Genomic DNA, 16471 nt, shown 5'->3' with positions numbered 1-16471 from the left:
CCAGTCAGGTAGGAAAATGTTACTTGTCATGTTTCTTGAATTAAGACTAATCTTGTCATGGTTTTGACAGTTGTATGTATTGTTTGGGGTCCATTATTATATTCCTTTTTTTTAAATGATGTCTTTTGGGCATTTTGACTTTATTGGATAGGAATGCTGGAGAGAGACAGGAAATGTTGGGGAGTAGAGAATGAGAGAAGACATGCAGCAACTGGTAGAGGCCAGGGGTCGAGCCTGCGACCGGTGCAACGAGGGCTTGAGCCTCTCTTTGGAGGCGCTTGGACCGCTTGGCCAATGGCACCCCACCATCATTATTTTCAAGTCTCTTATAAGTTTATATTTTATATATTGGGTTGATTATGGGTTGTCTTTGGTAGTATATGTGTTGTAGTTTCAGTGTTGCAGTGGTTGGTGGAGGCGTGGTGTGCAGGTCTTCTCTCTGATTAGGCACATGTGTCTCTCATCAGTTCCAGCCCTGGCTCCACCAAGCTGCCGATTCGTGCCTGCTTTGTCGCGTTGCAAAGCTCTCTTGGTCGTAAACTTCTAGAAGTATTCTCCTCCACTGTTCTGCAACTCACCAACGTCTGGAAGATTTTACTTCTCTAAACTCCCTGACCACCTCTGCAACAAATCCCCATTTACTACCTTTTACCTTGTCTGTGTCTCACTTTTGGGTAAGATTGAGTAATTTCACAAATCTCTAGATTTAGAAAACATAAAAAGTACATTTTTTCTTTCCCCCATTACAAGCAATAGTTATATGTACATACTTTTGGGGGCTTGTAAAACTTGAAAATGTGACTTTTATTGAGACATTTACACAAGAAATAGGACAAAAACACTTGCTTGGTTTGAGTTTTTTGCACCTCATGTTTGAGCAACTGATTGGAATTTACACTGTCCTAAAATTGTCAGTAGACTATCCTTACTTCAAGGCAGCTACATGGGCTGTTAATGTCAGACTGACAGAGAGATAGAGCACAGGTAAATAACAAAAAAATGGTGAAATGGAAACAGAAGGACTGAAAAATAGATAAAATTGAAACAAGAAAGATTGAAGCGGAAAAGAGAAAACAAGACTTGTAAAGACAGATTTTTGGTCTGCAGTCCAACTCTGCTGACGATTGATTCCAACCTTTTTTTTTAAAATCAGATTTTACGATAGTATGCTTGAAACAACACAAGATATCACGTAATACAAGAGACAAAAGGTGCAATAATGCAAATCTTTTTAATGAAAATATTCTTTGCATTGCACAATCTGGATTCTCTCCACTATCAGAAACAAAGATATTAGCAGTCAATGAGATCTCAGTGAACCTCTCAGTGCATCGGTGGGGTAGTTTAAGATCAGCTAACAGGACAAGGGTCTGCTGAGGACCGGGGTTCTGTTTGTCTTCATGAAAATGTCCTCATATGATGATCACGGTGCAGTCGACGGCCTCCAGCTGAATCCTTTATTCAACACCTTTCATGAACTCCAGGAACTCTGCGAGAGAAAAGACATCATTAGGAGGTCTGATGAGGAACTGTGTGATTGTGTCGACCCCTGTGCAACTCTGTCTAAAGATGCTACAAAATTATACAACTACATCAACCTGGATGGAAGAATCCACAAAATAACTGCACACATGAATGACCTTTTTACTTTTACCTGAGCAGACTCACAGTCCTGACGTTTTTTGTCTACTTAGCAAAATTTAAAAGTAAATTTACTTTTATCCTGGTGGAATATTTTATTACTATCCCCCTAATTACATAGCTTAAAGTCCACACCCAATCAGCAACCAATTGTTGTTGAAACAAAGAGCAAATGCAGAATTACAACAAACTGCAGTTCCTTTTTTTGAAAAGCCCATCTGTTAAGAATATACAGAGATTGAAAGTCATGCATACATTTCCATATTTAGGATCACAGCTGCATTTACAGACAGATTGCTAAGTTTTGAGAAGGCTCAGAGCCCACCTCAGCTCCACCTCTTTGCATGTTTTTGGTTGATGCAAAGTTAGGAGTCAGAATTTCTAGGGCTTCAGAAAACCTCTTCAGAAACCAAAGTGTGATGTCACTGATGCTAGGGCCATGTTTTCAGTCATTGATCAAACAAAATCCTAATATCAATACAGCTTTAGCCTCACTGAGGTACCAAAGACCTGATCTGATCCCCCCCTGTCACTTACTTTAATTGTCCCTGTCCCATTAAAGTTACTAACCATAGACCTTTCTGGAGTCCCTGAGCTCCCTTGTCTTGTAGGTTCCTCTGGATCCCTGCCGTAGACGGCCTGCTGCTGTGGATGTGCCAGACTACAGCTGCTACAACTACTACTATCTTTCTCATCACTATCATCTCTCTCTCTTTATCTCCCTCTATCCCTCTCTCCAACTCAGTCTCAGCAGATGTCTGTCTAACATGAGTCTGGTCCTGCTGGAGGTTTCTGCCTGTTAAAGGAAGTTTGTCCTTGCCACTATAACTTGCTAAATGCTGCAAAGTGCTCTGCTCATGATGGATTAAGATCAGACTGAGTCCTGTCTGTAAGATGGGACTGGATCTTACCCTGTCTTGGTGTTGGGTCTTTGTTCATAATATAACATAGGGTATGGTCTAGACCTGCTCTGTTTGTAAAGAGTCTTCAGATAACATTTGTTGGGATTTGGTGCTGTAGAAATAAAGATTGATTGATTGATCTGTGTTGGTATAACAATGTGTTTTTCTTAAGTACCGTCATAATCAATCTTTCCATCATTGTTTTTGTCTCCATCCTTCATCAGCTCCTCGATGTCATCTTCTGTGATGGACTCTCCGGTCGACTCCAGCATGCCCTTCAGCTCCTCTAGGTCTATGTATCCGTCCCCATTCCTGATATTTCAAACATCATGAGTCAGCTGTTAATGTGGCTTGGCTTTCGTTTTTGTCTTATGAAAAGTTGAATTTGAGTAAGAAAAGGTTCACGTACTTATCAAACATGCGGAACAGCTCCGCCAACTCCTCCTCTGATTTTCCTTTGCTCTCCTCCTTCATGCAGCGCACCATCATAACCAAGAACTCATCGAAGTCTACCGTACCGCTGCCTGTCGATGCACACACACAAGGTTATGCAAAACAAATATCTAATACAACATCTTCAGGTTTTTAAGCTCTATAAATGTACATCATCCTGTCCCCCTCCAGGCAAACATGCTCCTTATGTCTATAAGAAGACATAAGATGATATTTCAGGCATAGATATGCCAACATACCATCTTCATCCACCTCATCTATCATCTCCTGTAACTCTTCAGGGGTTGGATTCTGTCCCAGCATCCTCATCACCTTCCCCAACTCCTTGGTGCTGATGCAGCCGTCCTCTGCATCCTGGATGAAGATGTCGAACGCAGCCTTGAACTCTGGAAGAGGACACAGCAACGATTACTGTGTGACAACCAGATGGGTGTTTAAAGAAGCGAAATTAGACTATTTATAGTTTGTATTCAACATACGAAGCAAAGGGTTCCTTGTTCAAATTGGGAATGTGGAGTTTGCACGTTCTCCCCATGCATGCATGAGCTCACAAAGTCCAAAGACATGCCTGTGAGTGTAATTTCCCTACCTCTCCTTTAAATTCAGTGAACATTACATGCAAAGTCTGCCCCTACTCCTCCTCGTAATCATCATGGCATGTCATACCACAGAGCAGAGACCTTTTATGGCCCAGAAACCAAATTTAGTCCCTGGTACCTTCGGTTAAAACGATTCTTGGATGAGTTCCAGCTGTGTTTCAGCCTGGATATGAGATAAATCCACCTTACAGGGGAAAGTTCCTCTGATGGGAGGGTCAGGGTTTATGTATGTCCAGCAGCTGGTGATAACATTTGTATCAGTGATGTCATCCTTAAAAGAGGCTCACACAAGGAGGGTGTGAACATGTCGTATTTCTTTTTAAACCTATTTCATTGTTTTTAACAAATCCTGAGAGGTAATTTGAAAAGACACTTCAATTGTGCTTATCGGATTGTTAGAGGTGGAAATACTAAATCAGTGTTACATGAGGTTGTTTTTTTATGATTGTTCAATAACAGGAAGCAGTGCTCTCACCATTTTTCTGCTCCTCCGTCAAGTTCTCAACCTAAAGGGACAAAATCAGGATGATTATTTCATATTAAAATCTTTAATTTGTTCTTATTCTATGTTGAAGTTAGAGGGAAGTGCAATTAAACAGATATGTCTGTTAAAGTTTGACCATGTCGGTTGCCGTCTGAAGTCTCTGTGCAGGTTTAAAGATACTACAACAGACACATTAAAGCTCCAGTGAGGAATTTTTAACTGATTGTGAAAGACATCAAAATGAATACTGCCACCTCTTGAAGACCTACAGAAGCAAAATAGATCATTAAAAACAACATTGACTGTCTTTGTGTTGTGATTTTTAAAGCCTCAAACTGCTGCAAGGGGGTAGGCGTCAGACCAAATGATTGAAGCAGCCTCTGTTTTACATTTTTAAAATGAATATTTACTAAGTGATGCATTTGGTTGTTTAAGGAAAGCAGGATGAGATTTTGTCCGAAATACTAGTGATAAGATACATGTTGACCTAGAGGGGGCGCCAAAATTGACTAAAAGCAAAAGTTCCTTACTCTAGCTTTAAATACATAATACAGTAGAAAGCATAAAGCAAGGTAAATCTGAGAAGAAACGCAAACAGTACTTTAAAAGAAGGATGTCAAACATATAACAATGTTTTAAAATATTGCACATGACTCACAATGTGTCACACTCTATGAATATCGCTGCACAGTCAGAGCAGACCTCCAGTTCATTGACCATGCTGATAATCTGTCGCCTGTGCTGGTCTCAGTGCAGCATGTCTGCAATGTCACTGCTTTCTTCACTTACTATTCTTGTTGTTTGACAGAGTACAATGGGGGGGGCAGAGGGGGAGGTGAGTGTGTGTGGGGGGTTTCTGGAGCTGTTTAAAAGCCATCAGCTGTCCCGTCTCTTCTTCCTCACGAACTGTCCGACTGCTCTTTGTTCCATTGTCAGACACAGATATGAACAAACTGCAGCAGCATGAGCTTATCACAGCTACGAGTTAAACAATGCACAGAGACTCTGCACAAAAATGGACTGATTCTTAAATTAAAGTGTAGATAAAGCAGTATTTTAACAATCATCACAATAAAGTTACTTGCAGCAGGTTTAATTCTCCAATCAGGTGTCTATTTCCTTTTTTATTTATTCTCATTTATTATATTTTATCCCTATTTCCTCCGTACTGATGGATTAAATCTGTGCAAAAATAGTACATACTTTCAGAAGCAGCCTTATTTTGTTAAAAAATACAGAAACAAAACTTCAGAAAATCACAACATGCTTATATCCCTAATAAATATATCCCCAAATAACACCAAGGACATGACCTCAGCGTCCTCAGCAGAAGCTCCGGCCCTGATCAGACGCACAATTTCACACCAACTCTGTATTCAGAAACCATCAATTCAGACCCCAAAATTCCTCTTTTCCATTTCCTCCCCATATTTTTAACTTTTGCAATTCATTACCTGGAATAAATGCCTTGCAATGCATTAAAAAAATGTTGCATCTACATTATTTGGAGCCTTCTAGTCAGACTTTCATGTTGTAGACTTTATTCGTGGACATTTTTCCTTGCTTCAGTTAGATTAGTAAGATCTGTTTTGTGTCCAGGTGAGAAAAATATTCCAAAAAGAAGCAGAAACTTAAGACACTTTGGAAATGGTGTCAAATGTTTACTGTTGTACCTCCATAAATGTTACTAAAGGTGCATTATCCCCATTTCTGTTGTGTTAGGTTTCAATAAAGTGTGCCTGTTGAACATGACTTTGAAATCACAGTCACACCTGTTACTGTGGAATAGTCAGCGTGTGCCAGCAGAGATCCCCTGACACATTTCATGCACCCAGCTGTTGTTCTTTTCTTTACAACACATAAAACTGAGATTGCCTTATTGAAGATAACATGCATTAAACAACCCATCATACGTGTCCCATCATTGCGTGTACTCACCGCTGCTTTATATACGTCATCCATGACTGCTGCTCGCTCCCTGCCTCTGACACACCGCTGCTGCTCTCAGACAAACACTGACAGCAATAACCGCCTCGGCCTTTAACGTGGGAGGAGTGAGGGTGCCTCTAAAAAAGCTCTCGACCCATCCCGCAAAATCCTAGAGTGATGGAGGGAGGAGTGATAGAGAGAGACGGAGATAAAGAGAGACAGAGGGAGAGCTATAAATAGGAAACAAGAGAAGCTTCAACAATAGTGCGACATTAACAGCAGTTCTTAAAGAGCGGGGTCCTCTCTTCAGGGAGATGAGCTGTACCTCTTCTGTAGAGAGAATAATGATGCTGACACTTTCAAGAAAACAAAGTTAACAGAAAGTGTCCAGAAACTCAACATGTAGCTGTGACACATAAAGTCAGCTAACTCTTAAGGCTGATTTATAGTTCTGCGTCGCCCCTACGCAGCAGGGGCTGACGCGGACATGAGCCCCACATACTTGTACGTCGATGTGTCCGTGTCGCGCAGCAATTCTCCTCCGAAACGCCTGAGGGCAGTGTGGTCTCTCTGATAGCCGGTCGCCTGCTTCCGGTCCTGCTACGATCTCTGTTTACTTTTCCTCATCGATTCAGAGCGTGTTCTGTTAATCTACAGCTGATACATGTTGCTGTTTATCATACAGACATGATAACATGAAGAATAGAGAGGAGGAGATGAAATACACGGCCGATGTGTGGCCGATGTCCGGGATCCCGGAAGTGCTGTGAATGCGGGAAAGACAAAGCTGTCGAGCGGACCAATCACAGAGCTTGCGGTCCGCGTCGGCTCTACGCGTAGTTACATTTTGGAGGAGGTGCACGTCAGCTACGTGCGTAGGCCTCTGCGTAGGTACGGGAGCTACGCGGACCTACGGCGTAGGCTACGCCGTCGATTCGACGCAGAAGTATAAATCAGCCTTTAGATAAAACTGCTTATGATTTCTTGACTCACCTGTTGCAGACCTCGACTCTGGGAAGCCTAAAGCCACGTTTCCACTGCAAGAACTTTTCCCAGGAGTAGGAACCTTTAGGGGAACTGGCCTGCATTTCCACAGCAGGGACCACGGTCTTAATTAAGAAGTAGTGCATTATCTCACCCTCCAAAAGAGTCACTGTTAGGTGTACAGACTTTCAGAGAGGGGCTTCAGCACTGAATGTTACTCATTGCATTTTGTTTCAGCCATTATTTGTCTTTTATTCTGTCTTGAATCTTCAGAAAAACTGCAAAAGCGATCAACAGATGGAGCATTTCTGCTGAGGATAAAACGATCAAGACTTCAAAGTAGTTGGTAATCACTTTTACAAGTATCAGGGACTGATTGACATGATTTGCAGGTTGCGTTAATAAAAAAACAATCAGACATGGATTGGTGAAAGAGGGTTTTAGGAAGTAGTCCTTGCAGTTTTTAGGACAGTAGCATTGATGAGGATGAGGATACTACTCTCGTTACCTCTCGCCTGGATCCTTGCTTTTGTTAATCTTACTCTCAAATGTGCATCACACTTGGACAAAAGTGTCTCTTGACTGAGAATTGTAACATTGTAGTTCTGGGACTAAACGTTCTGATTACTTTGAGAAATGCAGCTCTGGAAAAGGGGAGATGTGAAGTTGTTGTTTCCTTTTGGACTTTCAAGATGTGACTCACTGATCATCTTAAAACGGGATGAGTAATAATGTGAAGAACTGAAAATTAGAGAGCTAGAAAAAACCCTGGGAACTCTCTAAACTGTAATAAACAGGAAGTTCGTTTTTAACCTTCTATGCCAAACAAAAAGTTTCAGATCTGGAAGAAAAGTTTCAAACAACAAAGTCACAACATGACATAGAAGAGCTAAGAAAACTAAGGTAGCTGCAGACAAGCAACTCCCATGCTCTTACCGGAAAAAAACACTGGTTTCATTAATAAAGTTTGATGCATTTGAAGAGAGCAATATAAAAACTGTTTATATAGTACATAACAAATAGCTAAACAACTTTCTTAATCTTAGGCTGCTGTTTTTGAAAAATTCCAGCCTCTGTCTGAAACGCTCAATTTATGCTACTGTCTCTTTAGGAAGCTCTCTAGAAGCCTTCTCCACCTTCCTTTGCTACATAGTCGCCGTGATTGAGTTCACCATGTGTTAAATGAGAAGATATGAAGTATGGCTATGTGTTTTGGACCCAAAATCTAAGTGTTATGTTTATTATGCTCTTTTAAGGAGATTCACCAATCTATGATGTCACAGATTGAGCAAGTCTCATGTCACTCTCAATTAATTCTCATATGCCATTTTGCGCAGCTCCAACACGTTTACCTCACACTCTGGAAATGTTGCTCATGTTCGGTATTAACATCCAACATTTTAACTTAGTTTGATTATAAAATATGAACAGATTCTCACACAATGTTTATATTTCCCCACTATGTGATACCTCTCTTTGACTTCTGGACTAACCCAACTTATACCTCCTCTTTTAGCTTGTGTTGGCTTATATTTACTTCTTACTCAGGCTCCTGGTACTCACAGAACAGAGTAAAGGATCTGCTAGAAAGCACTGCCAACAATTGGTGGGTCACCGGTGAGAATGCTTGTTAAGGTCACTCATATCCATTTCACCATAAACACTTGAGGCTCTCCATGTTTGTACATTGTAAAGGGCAGCCACTGTAGATCAAATGAAATCACATAATGTAAAAAATATAATCTTCCTCATACGATGTAGTCCCGGTATACAGAGGAGTCGTATGTCTTCATGACAATAGAAACAGTTAGAGCTATTTCCAATGTGTGCCCTTGACTAAAATAGGAGTCCTCTGTATGTGGGGAGGGTGAGAGAGGGACTATGGGTAATAAATCTTTGTTGTAAGGCTAACGCTATGCAGGACAGACAGATGGCACCTGCCTCTGTGCAGCAGCTGTAGAGTAATCTCAGAGGTCAAAGGTCAAGCCTCTGATTTTAGACCTGGTCTCTATGGATGAGCGGTAATAATTTTACTAATCTATTGACAAAATGTATTGACAAAGAGTACGAGAAACCGAAGCTTCACAGGTTATCACGGCGCCTCGAGTCATGAGGGAGCTACAAATAGCATTAAGAAATGTTCACACACAACTGAAGGCGAGTGGTGCCTTCAAAGACCGCAGGAAGAGAGACAGGGGTCAAATCATCAGGTGGCCAACTCCTGCAGAGTCTGAGTAAACACAATACACCTGAGAAGAAAACAGGGTGATATGAGGTTTGTCTGAGTTGATTGAATTTATTTTATATTATAGGGACAGTAATATTTGAAATACTTTCACTCCTGTGCATGAAACTGATGTGTTGCACAGACAGTTTAAAGCATTTGTGATGAAAAAGTTGGGAAATTAAGAAGTTGTTGCCCTCAAGGTAACGACACAAAGTGCAACAGTGTGCATGCTCTTTTTCTAATATACATAAGGCGTTGTTTTTTTTTCTGTTACATTATACAGCTTTTCTTTTTGTTGTGATTTGTCAGGCTGCAGAGTGACAATCCTTATCTTGACCTGCCATGGATCACATCCAGGAGAGGGCACCCAAGAACAGGACATCCTTGATGATTGTGAGATGCAACCCCAACCTTTTGGTGAGGCTTGCTGTGGCCATGCCATGACCTGTAAATGTGTGAAGAGGCTTAGTTTTACCCTTAGTTTACCCTAAGTTGTCTGTCTGTGTGTGTTGCAGCAGAGAGGTATCCTGGCTGGGACTAATCTGCTGCATTAGCTGCACCTGAGCTTGTTGGGATAAAGACCTTTCAGACCTCTCACTCAGTCTTTTCCTCAATATTATAAGTCAGAGGTTGCAGATTCAGGACCGCAATTCGAGGTCGACATCTCTAGGACCCTTGTGCTATTGCAAAAGTTAGGGTTAGGGTTACGGTCAGACACTAGTCCATGGCGACCTAGTGCACTAGGTGGTGCCATTGCAAAGAACAAGTACCCTAGAATTGAGGTCCCAGAATTGCAGTCCTAAAACAGCAGCCTCTGGGTCTGCAGACACATGGTACTTGTCTCCCTGCATGCACCATGACAGTTAAGTCCATAAAGATTCATAAGGTCTGACATGGTATACTATAATAAGACAGTTCCAGTTTGTTTTCTTTTTTACCTTGACAAGAGTCACGTGATGTTGCTGTGTCTTGTCTGTCAGCTGATTTATAGAGGTTTGGTCATTCTATCTGAAGCAACAGGATGGCATAAGCACTCCTGTAAAGCCACACATCAAACTGAGAAAGTTACTGGTTCATCCAAAGGACCAAAATGACCCTGAAAGACATACATCAACGAAACAGGCAGGATGTTTTGCACACGGAAAAATGAACACAGAAAAAAGTGTGTGATAGAAACACCTGGAACACGCACACGAGTGATAAAGCAAAAAGTGGACCAAGAAAATCTAAAAACAGCCATCTTGGACTGCTGCAAGAGAAAAAGTCACATCATGGAGCGAGAAAAGGCTGAGGTCATCCGCTCAGAGAGCAACAGATACCAGCGTTGGATAAGGGAGGCTGTAGAGATCAGGGAGCAAGCCCAGAGGACGGAAAGCCAGGTTTAGGAGGCCTGCATGCTGACACACATGGGATGCTGTCCTAAGACTGTCGGAAAACAGAGGGCGTGGTCATCCTGCTGCTTAAGATAGGAAGACCAAACCTCTATAAATTAGTTGACAGAAGTCACAACAACATCACGTGACTCTTCTGAGGAAGACTGCAGGAAGTTTGTAGTTGAAATATGTCAAGGTAAAAGAAACAGTGGTATTATTACAAGAACTGTCTTATTATACATTGACAGTTTGTCTCTTCCATTCCTTACTGGTACACATCCAAGCTCGCTCTATACGCTGATAACACACTGATGTTGAGTTAATTATGTTTTCTAATGTAACACCATGAGGTTGTGTTTGCATTGCCTCAACCTCTGAGTTTTGTTGTGACACCATGAGCAACACCTGAGACTTCCACCAGATCCGTATCCAGTCCGTCTCCGATCTGCTTTGGTCCGGCATCGTGCCCTCTCGTCCGTCAACACCCTCCAGTTGCGTTCTCAGAACACAGCACGGAGCAGGACCGCCAGACAGCTGGAGTCACGAGACCAAGGTTTCCCCGTGGTAATTATGGTATTAATGAATGAATGACTCCTCTCCTCATCCATGTTGTCTTTATGGTCCTCTAAAAAGCCACTGACCTTTTGACTCCAGGCGTGGCTCCGCACATCATGACAGTTTGTTGTTGTAGTTAAGTGAATAACGATCTAGCGATAACTCAAAGTCTTTTGTTTTGAAAATTAACAAGTTAGTTTAATTTTGATTCAGTGCCTGACTTCCTGTCCCGCTTGATCTGCTCTGTTGAGATTGATGCGTCGTGCTCCAGCATCCGGCAAAGGTAGAAGTCTTGCGAATCTGATTCAGAGGGCTCCGACTTGCCCGATCAGAGACACAGCCGTAACGCAACACAACGGATTCAGTGGAAGTTAACACATTCACTAGAACAGAAACAACGATGCCTTGAAGGATCGGAGACAGACCAGACATGGATCCAGTGGAATTTGGCCATCAGAAATCATCCAATCCAGCCGACTCCTATAAAATCAATGCTAATGAAACATGAATCATTTGATTTATAAGGTCCAAAGAATCTATAACTATAAAAGTATCACTCTTTTTAATAGAAAAACATCAATACGTTTATAAGCTGAACAAGACATGCATTCACAATAATGAAAATAAAAATGAATGAATGATTAAAGGAGATCATATTCTGCTTCTTTTTTTTAACATATAACTGGTATCCAAAGACTATATGAATCATTAGTTCATACAAATATTTGATTTTAAGTAACAGATGATATTTTTGTTACATAGCTATAAAGCAAGCAGTGTTTCCGTTTAAAAACAGACCAGGTCAGCCTTCACATTAGACCATTTATCTTCCGTGCACCTCGTCATTTGATCAGGGCAGGAAGTCTTTAAAAGTCTCTGCAGCATCTTAAGAGTTTGCAGCCTTGTTCTGCATCGCCGAGTGGATCTTTCGGAGGTTCTGTCGGACTCTGACAAACTCCATCAACTGTGCTTCCTCTTGACCTTTTCCCTCCTGCTCCTTCTCCTTCTGATGAGAGAAAAGAGGAGAAGGAGTTTGAGATGTTTGACTGTGTGAGGAACGAAATTTGCAGTCTACTTTTCCATGCTTACAGGCTCCAGTCTTTGGTGTGTCTGTATTCATGCTTCCTATTACTTTGTATTTATTGCATGAGACACAATGTCATTACAGACTAAACCTGCACATAGGCATGATACCTCCAGTTGTCTCTGCTGCCGTTGGAGCAGCACATCCTCCAGAGGACTCTTGCTCTGTCCCTCGTCTTCACGATCGCTCTGCACCCTCTTCCTCTTCTCCAACGCCTGCTGCAGCTCTGACCTGCTGCTCAGCGCCAGACCCCTGAGCCCATAGAGGAACAGACAGAGCTGATGTTAGATGAGGTAGAAAAAGTCTGTATCGGATTATATCATAAAGTTTCCTGTGTCTATATTTGGTAAAGTGATGGGATTAACAGATTAACAGCAGCTCCTCAAACATCTCTCCCTTTCACTTGTTTAGCGTGGTGCTATCAGGACACGCTGACAGTGGAGCCAGGTCAGTTCTCACATTAACAGATCACCTTTCACAGATTCGTGCTCCCCGCGGCCTAACTCACTGCAGCAGCATGGAGAGAAGGTGTATGATTGCAAGTTTGAGACTCTCATGTATTCTTAATGACGCAGGCTTCAGAAAAGAATTGCCGTAGAGAGAGGCTGGAGAGGCGTTAACACAATGAACACATAACTGAAAGCTGTGAGGATACTCTAAAGTCTTTGTTCATGTCTGCGTATCATGAGGGTAAAATGTTAGTAATGAGTTAACGCGTTTATATCTGAGAGCACTTTGAGGCTCATGCATGTTACCTACTTCTTGTGGGCCAGCAGCAGTTCTTTGTGGAGCTCGTTGTGAGTCCTGGAGGTTCTGACAGGGTTTGATAGACCTGAAGAGGCCTCAGCTTTCACTCCGTTATCTATCAACAGAGAAATCATTTCAATTTAGGCTGCAGAAAAGCTACTTTGACAACAATGATGGCAAAGTATTATGTGATTCTCTGTGCACACAAACTGAGCATGCATGCTGCAGTATTTAGCTGTCTCACTGATAGGATTGTTTGCATCTCTTTTAGCCAGACAGCCAATGATATAGCACGTGGTCTTGATTGCAGTCTTAATTATTTTTACGAAGTAGACAAGGTGACGAATGTCTTTGCATGACAAAGGGAGATTCGGTTGTGTGTGGTTGGCCTGGCAAACCTACATTTTGAAGGAGAAGAATGAGATCAATCCCCTGTGGCTTCATTCTCTTGACCGTGCACTGACCATATTTACAGAAGCGATTGGAAACACACTGTGATAAGTTGTTGCTTTCAACATCATCATTTCTGTTAAAACAGGACAAAGGGACTCATTCAAACAGCCTTCATTTTTTCGTACACAAGACTAAGTTGCAGTGTCCACTAACACTGCTTTTTGCACTGGCAGCTCCTATTTTCTTTCAAACCCAATGTGATTAAGCGCTTCCAGTGCTCAGCGTCCTCAGCGTATGCAGTTTTTTATCTCAGCGCTCTCAGTTGAAAACAGTTCAACTTTTGGAACATCACTGCGCTCGTCAATGTTACTTCTTGATCACTGACCAATCAGCATCAAGAAGGGGTGGACATCATCAAATTTATCAATATCAATCCGACAGTTCATTCCAAAAAGGTTCATCAGGAGAAAAATTATCAAAACTCGTTTTTTCGAGGTACAGTGTCAGAGTTTAGAGCTGCTGCTAATGCTATGACACAAGTTCTATCAATAGTTTTTGCAGTTTCTTGTTGAAATCTGATTGAATGAAAGCAAGTATGAAGCAAACAGAGCATTTTAAAACGGAGGGAAGCGGAAGTGCCGTGGGACTACTTTCATAACCTAGCAACAGTAAACGCTGTTCAGAAGTGCTCTGAAATTGTGGTCGTGTGCGCACCTAAAAACCCTGCATTCGTGGACACGGCACCTAATTTGACGAATCTTCACAGGTCTATGGACTATAGTGAAAATGCATCAAGAGATGGGCTGAAGGAAGCTCATAGCTTATTCCCCCTGCTGCCAGACTATATGCTAAGCTAGGCTAATAATGTTCTTACTCCAGCAGTTTGACATTGGTCTTCTATTAACTTTCAAGTTCCAGATTAGGGATGTCTCAAAGTGACTACTTTCTTAGTTACTTAAATTGAAACCTAAATTCAGCAGAGCTAGCTCCACCAGCCTTCAGTCCTCCCTGCAGGTTAACGTCCACATGCCTGTGTTGGCTCCTCATTGCTCTGGTGGAGTGGTTAAATGTCAGTTTATCCAGACGCAGCTTACATACAACTTTATCTACATTCACTAGATCAACATACTGACAAACAACGCCGCTCTACAAGAAGACATCTGTCACCTGTGCTTGTTTACATCCAGGTAGTAGAGCTTTAGAGCGTTATGGCAGCAGCTATTAACCTGAGATACCGCCCTGCCGAGCGGCGGGTGGTTGGGATACAGCCCAGACTAACATGGCATTTAAGGTCTTTAACTATAAAAATGATCGTATTTCGGTTAACTGACTTGTAATTCTGAGGTTGAAAATTATTGAGGTGAAAGGTACTCGACAGATAACCTACTCTGTAGGATGAGGCTACAGATCAAACATCAGAATCCACCTCCCAGGGCAATCTAGTTTTAATTACGAATAGAGCAGTCTGTTACTAGATGCACTGACCTCTTCTGTGACCACCAATCTGTAGGTGAGAACTGTTAGTCGTCCTGTTTCTAAGGCCTGGCTGGATATCCATATGTGTATGATTATTGTGATGCAGTGACCCATTGAAGGACATGGTGGCCTGTGTTGGAGGTGTGTTTTGTTGGAGTTAGAAGCTTGGACCCGATGTGGGACAGTTTGGCCGTAGTGGAAGACAAAAGGCAGGGGCAGTAGACGTGGCTCTCAGTGCATGAATAGTCCTGATGGAGGGCTGCACCTGAGGACCTGGCCTGGAGCCCAGGCTCCTGCTGCATGCTGGGTAGCTGCTGTATGGGGAGAGAGTGCAGAGGGGGATGAAAGGAGTCAATCATCTGTAATCATCAAGAGATTGAAATCTGAAACTAAAGCAGAATGAGAGAGAGAGAGAGAGAGAGAGAGAGAGAGAGAGAGAGAGAGAGAGAGAGAGAGAGAGAGAGAGAGAGAGAGAGAGATAGGGTAACTAGTTGGCTTTCCCATAAAAGCTGTCAATTCAATGGGAGATGACCCTGATTCAGTTCAGAGGGACTGAAGAAGCTGCTGGACCTGCTGCCAGCTACATCTCTCTCACACAGTGGTATGAACAAATACTGGGAGCTGTTGAGGTATTTATTGACTCAATTTTAATCTCCTGTTGAAACATAAACATGCAGAGATAACAGATCAATGCATGTTGGGATACGTTTTAAGAGTTCACATGGTTTAACCGGGAGCTGAATTACACAAAAGGTCACCACCTCATTGAAACAAATGGGCCAGTGAATGAAACAGGTCAAAATACCGAATAAAGCAGTTGAAGTTAAATATCTGAAATATTAAAGTTAAACACAATGATGACGCTATTTCTGACACCTTAAACTGCGTTTATCGTTGTCAAATCTACACTATAGCATACACCATAGGTTTGCTCTGCAGAAGCTTACACACGTAGCCTGACGTGCTTCTCCTCAGAAATGTAGCTATGCATGAAACAACGCAGACCGCAAGCCCTGTGATTGGTCCACTTGGTAGCTCACATTTCTGGTATCGCCACCTCCTCCCATCCTCTGCCAACTCTAATTCAGTGGCCATATATGCTCCAACTCAGACATAATATGCTTGGATTCAGTTGCCGTTTCCCAGAGAACGTAACGGGACTGAACACTGGCAATATGACTAGCTTACAGATTGCACTGCTGACTAGTGTTTCAGGTGGGGTAGTGCAGTGAGACATGGAAACTGAAATGCACAAGTATGAAATGTTCAGGGCAATGTTGGCCACTACGGTGTAGAGTCAACACAGAAGTATAAACCAGGCTAAAGGCTATATAAAAGACAAACGAGAAGCTAGCTCCCCAAAAGTGATGCCAAAACATTTAGAACTCCAATCACTGACTGATACCCTCATGTCCAAGCATTCGTTTTCTGTGAAGTTGAGTTTGAATTAGTTATTTGATGCTTTAAAAAGAGTTTTAATGCCACGACTGTTGACAAACTGGATCAGTGATAAATGTTTGTTTTGGTTTGCAGAAGTGACAGGACGTCGACACCAGGCTCCCACTGCTGCACAGATTCTGACTAACTTCAAAAGTGTCAGCAGCTAAAGACATCAGCACTCAGT

The 16471-nt window shown here is 42.1% G+C and overlaps 2 protein-coding genes and 1 long non-coding RNA gene across 5 annotated transcripts; 1 reads left to right on the top strand and 2 right to left on the bottom strand.

Moving 5' to 3' along the window:
- The first annotated feature begins 534 nt into the window (after nt 1–534).
- Nucleotides 535–4338, top strand: LOC117821708. The gene is made up of 4 exons (XR_004633017.1): nt 535–674; nt 2768–2932; nt 3022–3088; nt 3278–4338. It is a non-coding gene; the product is annotated as an uncharacterized LOC117821708 (long non-coding RNA).
- LOC117821707 (troponin C, slow skeletal and cardiac muscles-like) lies at nt 1070–7086 on the bottom strand. Of its 3 annotated transcripts, none has more exons than XM_034696180.1 (7): nt 7002–7086; nt 6018–6177; nt 4071–4101; nt 3236–3382; nt 2953–3067; nt 2719–2855; nt 1458–1489 (listed from the first exon to the last, which is right to left on the bottom strand). In XM_034696180.1, exons 2-7 carry the CDS (start codon nt 6039–6041, stop codon nt 1458–1460), a joined length of 486 nt encoding a protein of 161 aa, XP_034552071.1. In that variant the 5' UTR covers nt 6042–6177; nt 7002–7086. The 3 variants fall into 3 exon arrangements, with proteins under 3 accessions (XP_034552073.1, XP_034552071.1, XP_034552072.1); XM_034696181.1 differs by lacking the exon at nt 7002–7086 and adding an exon at nt 6334–6408; XM_034696182.1 differs by lacking the exon at nt 7002–7086 and having other exon boundaries at nt 1070–1489; nt 6018–6041.
- A 4758-nt stretch (nt 7087–11844) lies between these two features.
- si:ch211-218o21.4 (protein FAM107B) lies at nt 11845–15097 on the bottom strand. Its single transcript, XM_034696701.1, has 4 exons — nt 14857–15097; nt 12991–13093; nt 12342–12483; nt 11845–12153 (listed from the first exon to the last, which is right to left on the bottom strand). Exons 1-4 carry the CDS (start codon nt 14969–14971, stop codon nt 12034–12036), a joined length of 480 nt encoding a protein of 159 aa, XP_034552592.1. The 5' UTR covers nt 14972–15097; the 3' UTR covers nt 11845–12033.
- Nucleotides 15098–16471: the final 1374 nt, after the last annotated feature.

This window comes from Notolabrus celidotus, chromosome 11 (genome assembly GCF_009762535.1).
Source record: "Notolabrus celidotus isolate fNotCel1 chromosome 11, fNotCel1.pri, whole genome shotgun sequence".
In the NCBI taxonomy this organism is placed as follows: Eukaryota; Metazoa; Chordata; class Actinopteri; order Labriformes; family Labridae; genus Notolabrus; species Notolabrus celidotus.
Note: the sequence above shows the minus strand (reverse complement) of the source record. Positions and strands in the feature narration are given on the sequence as shown.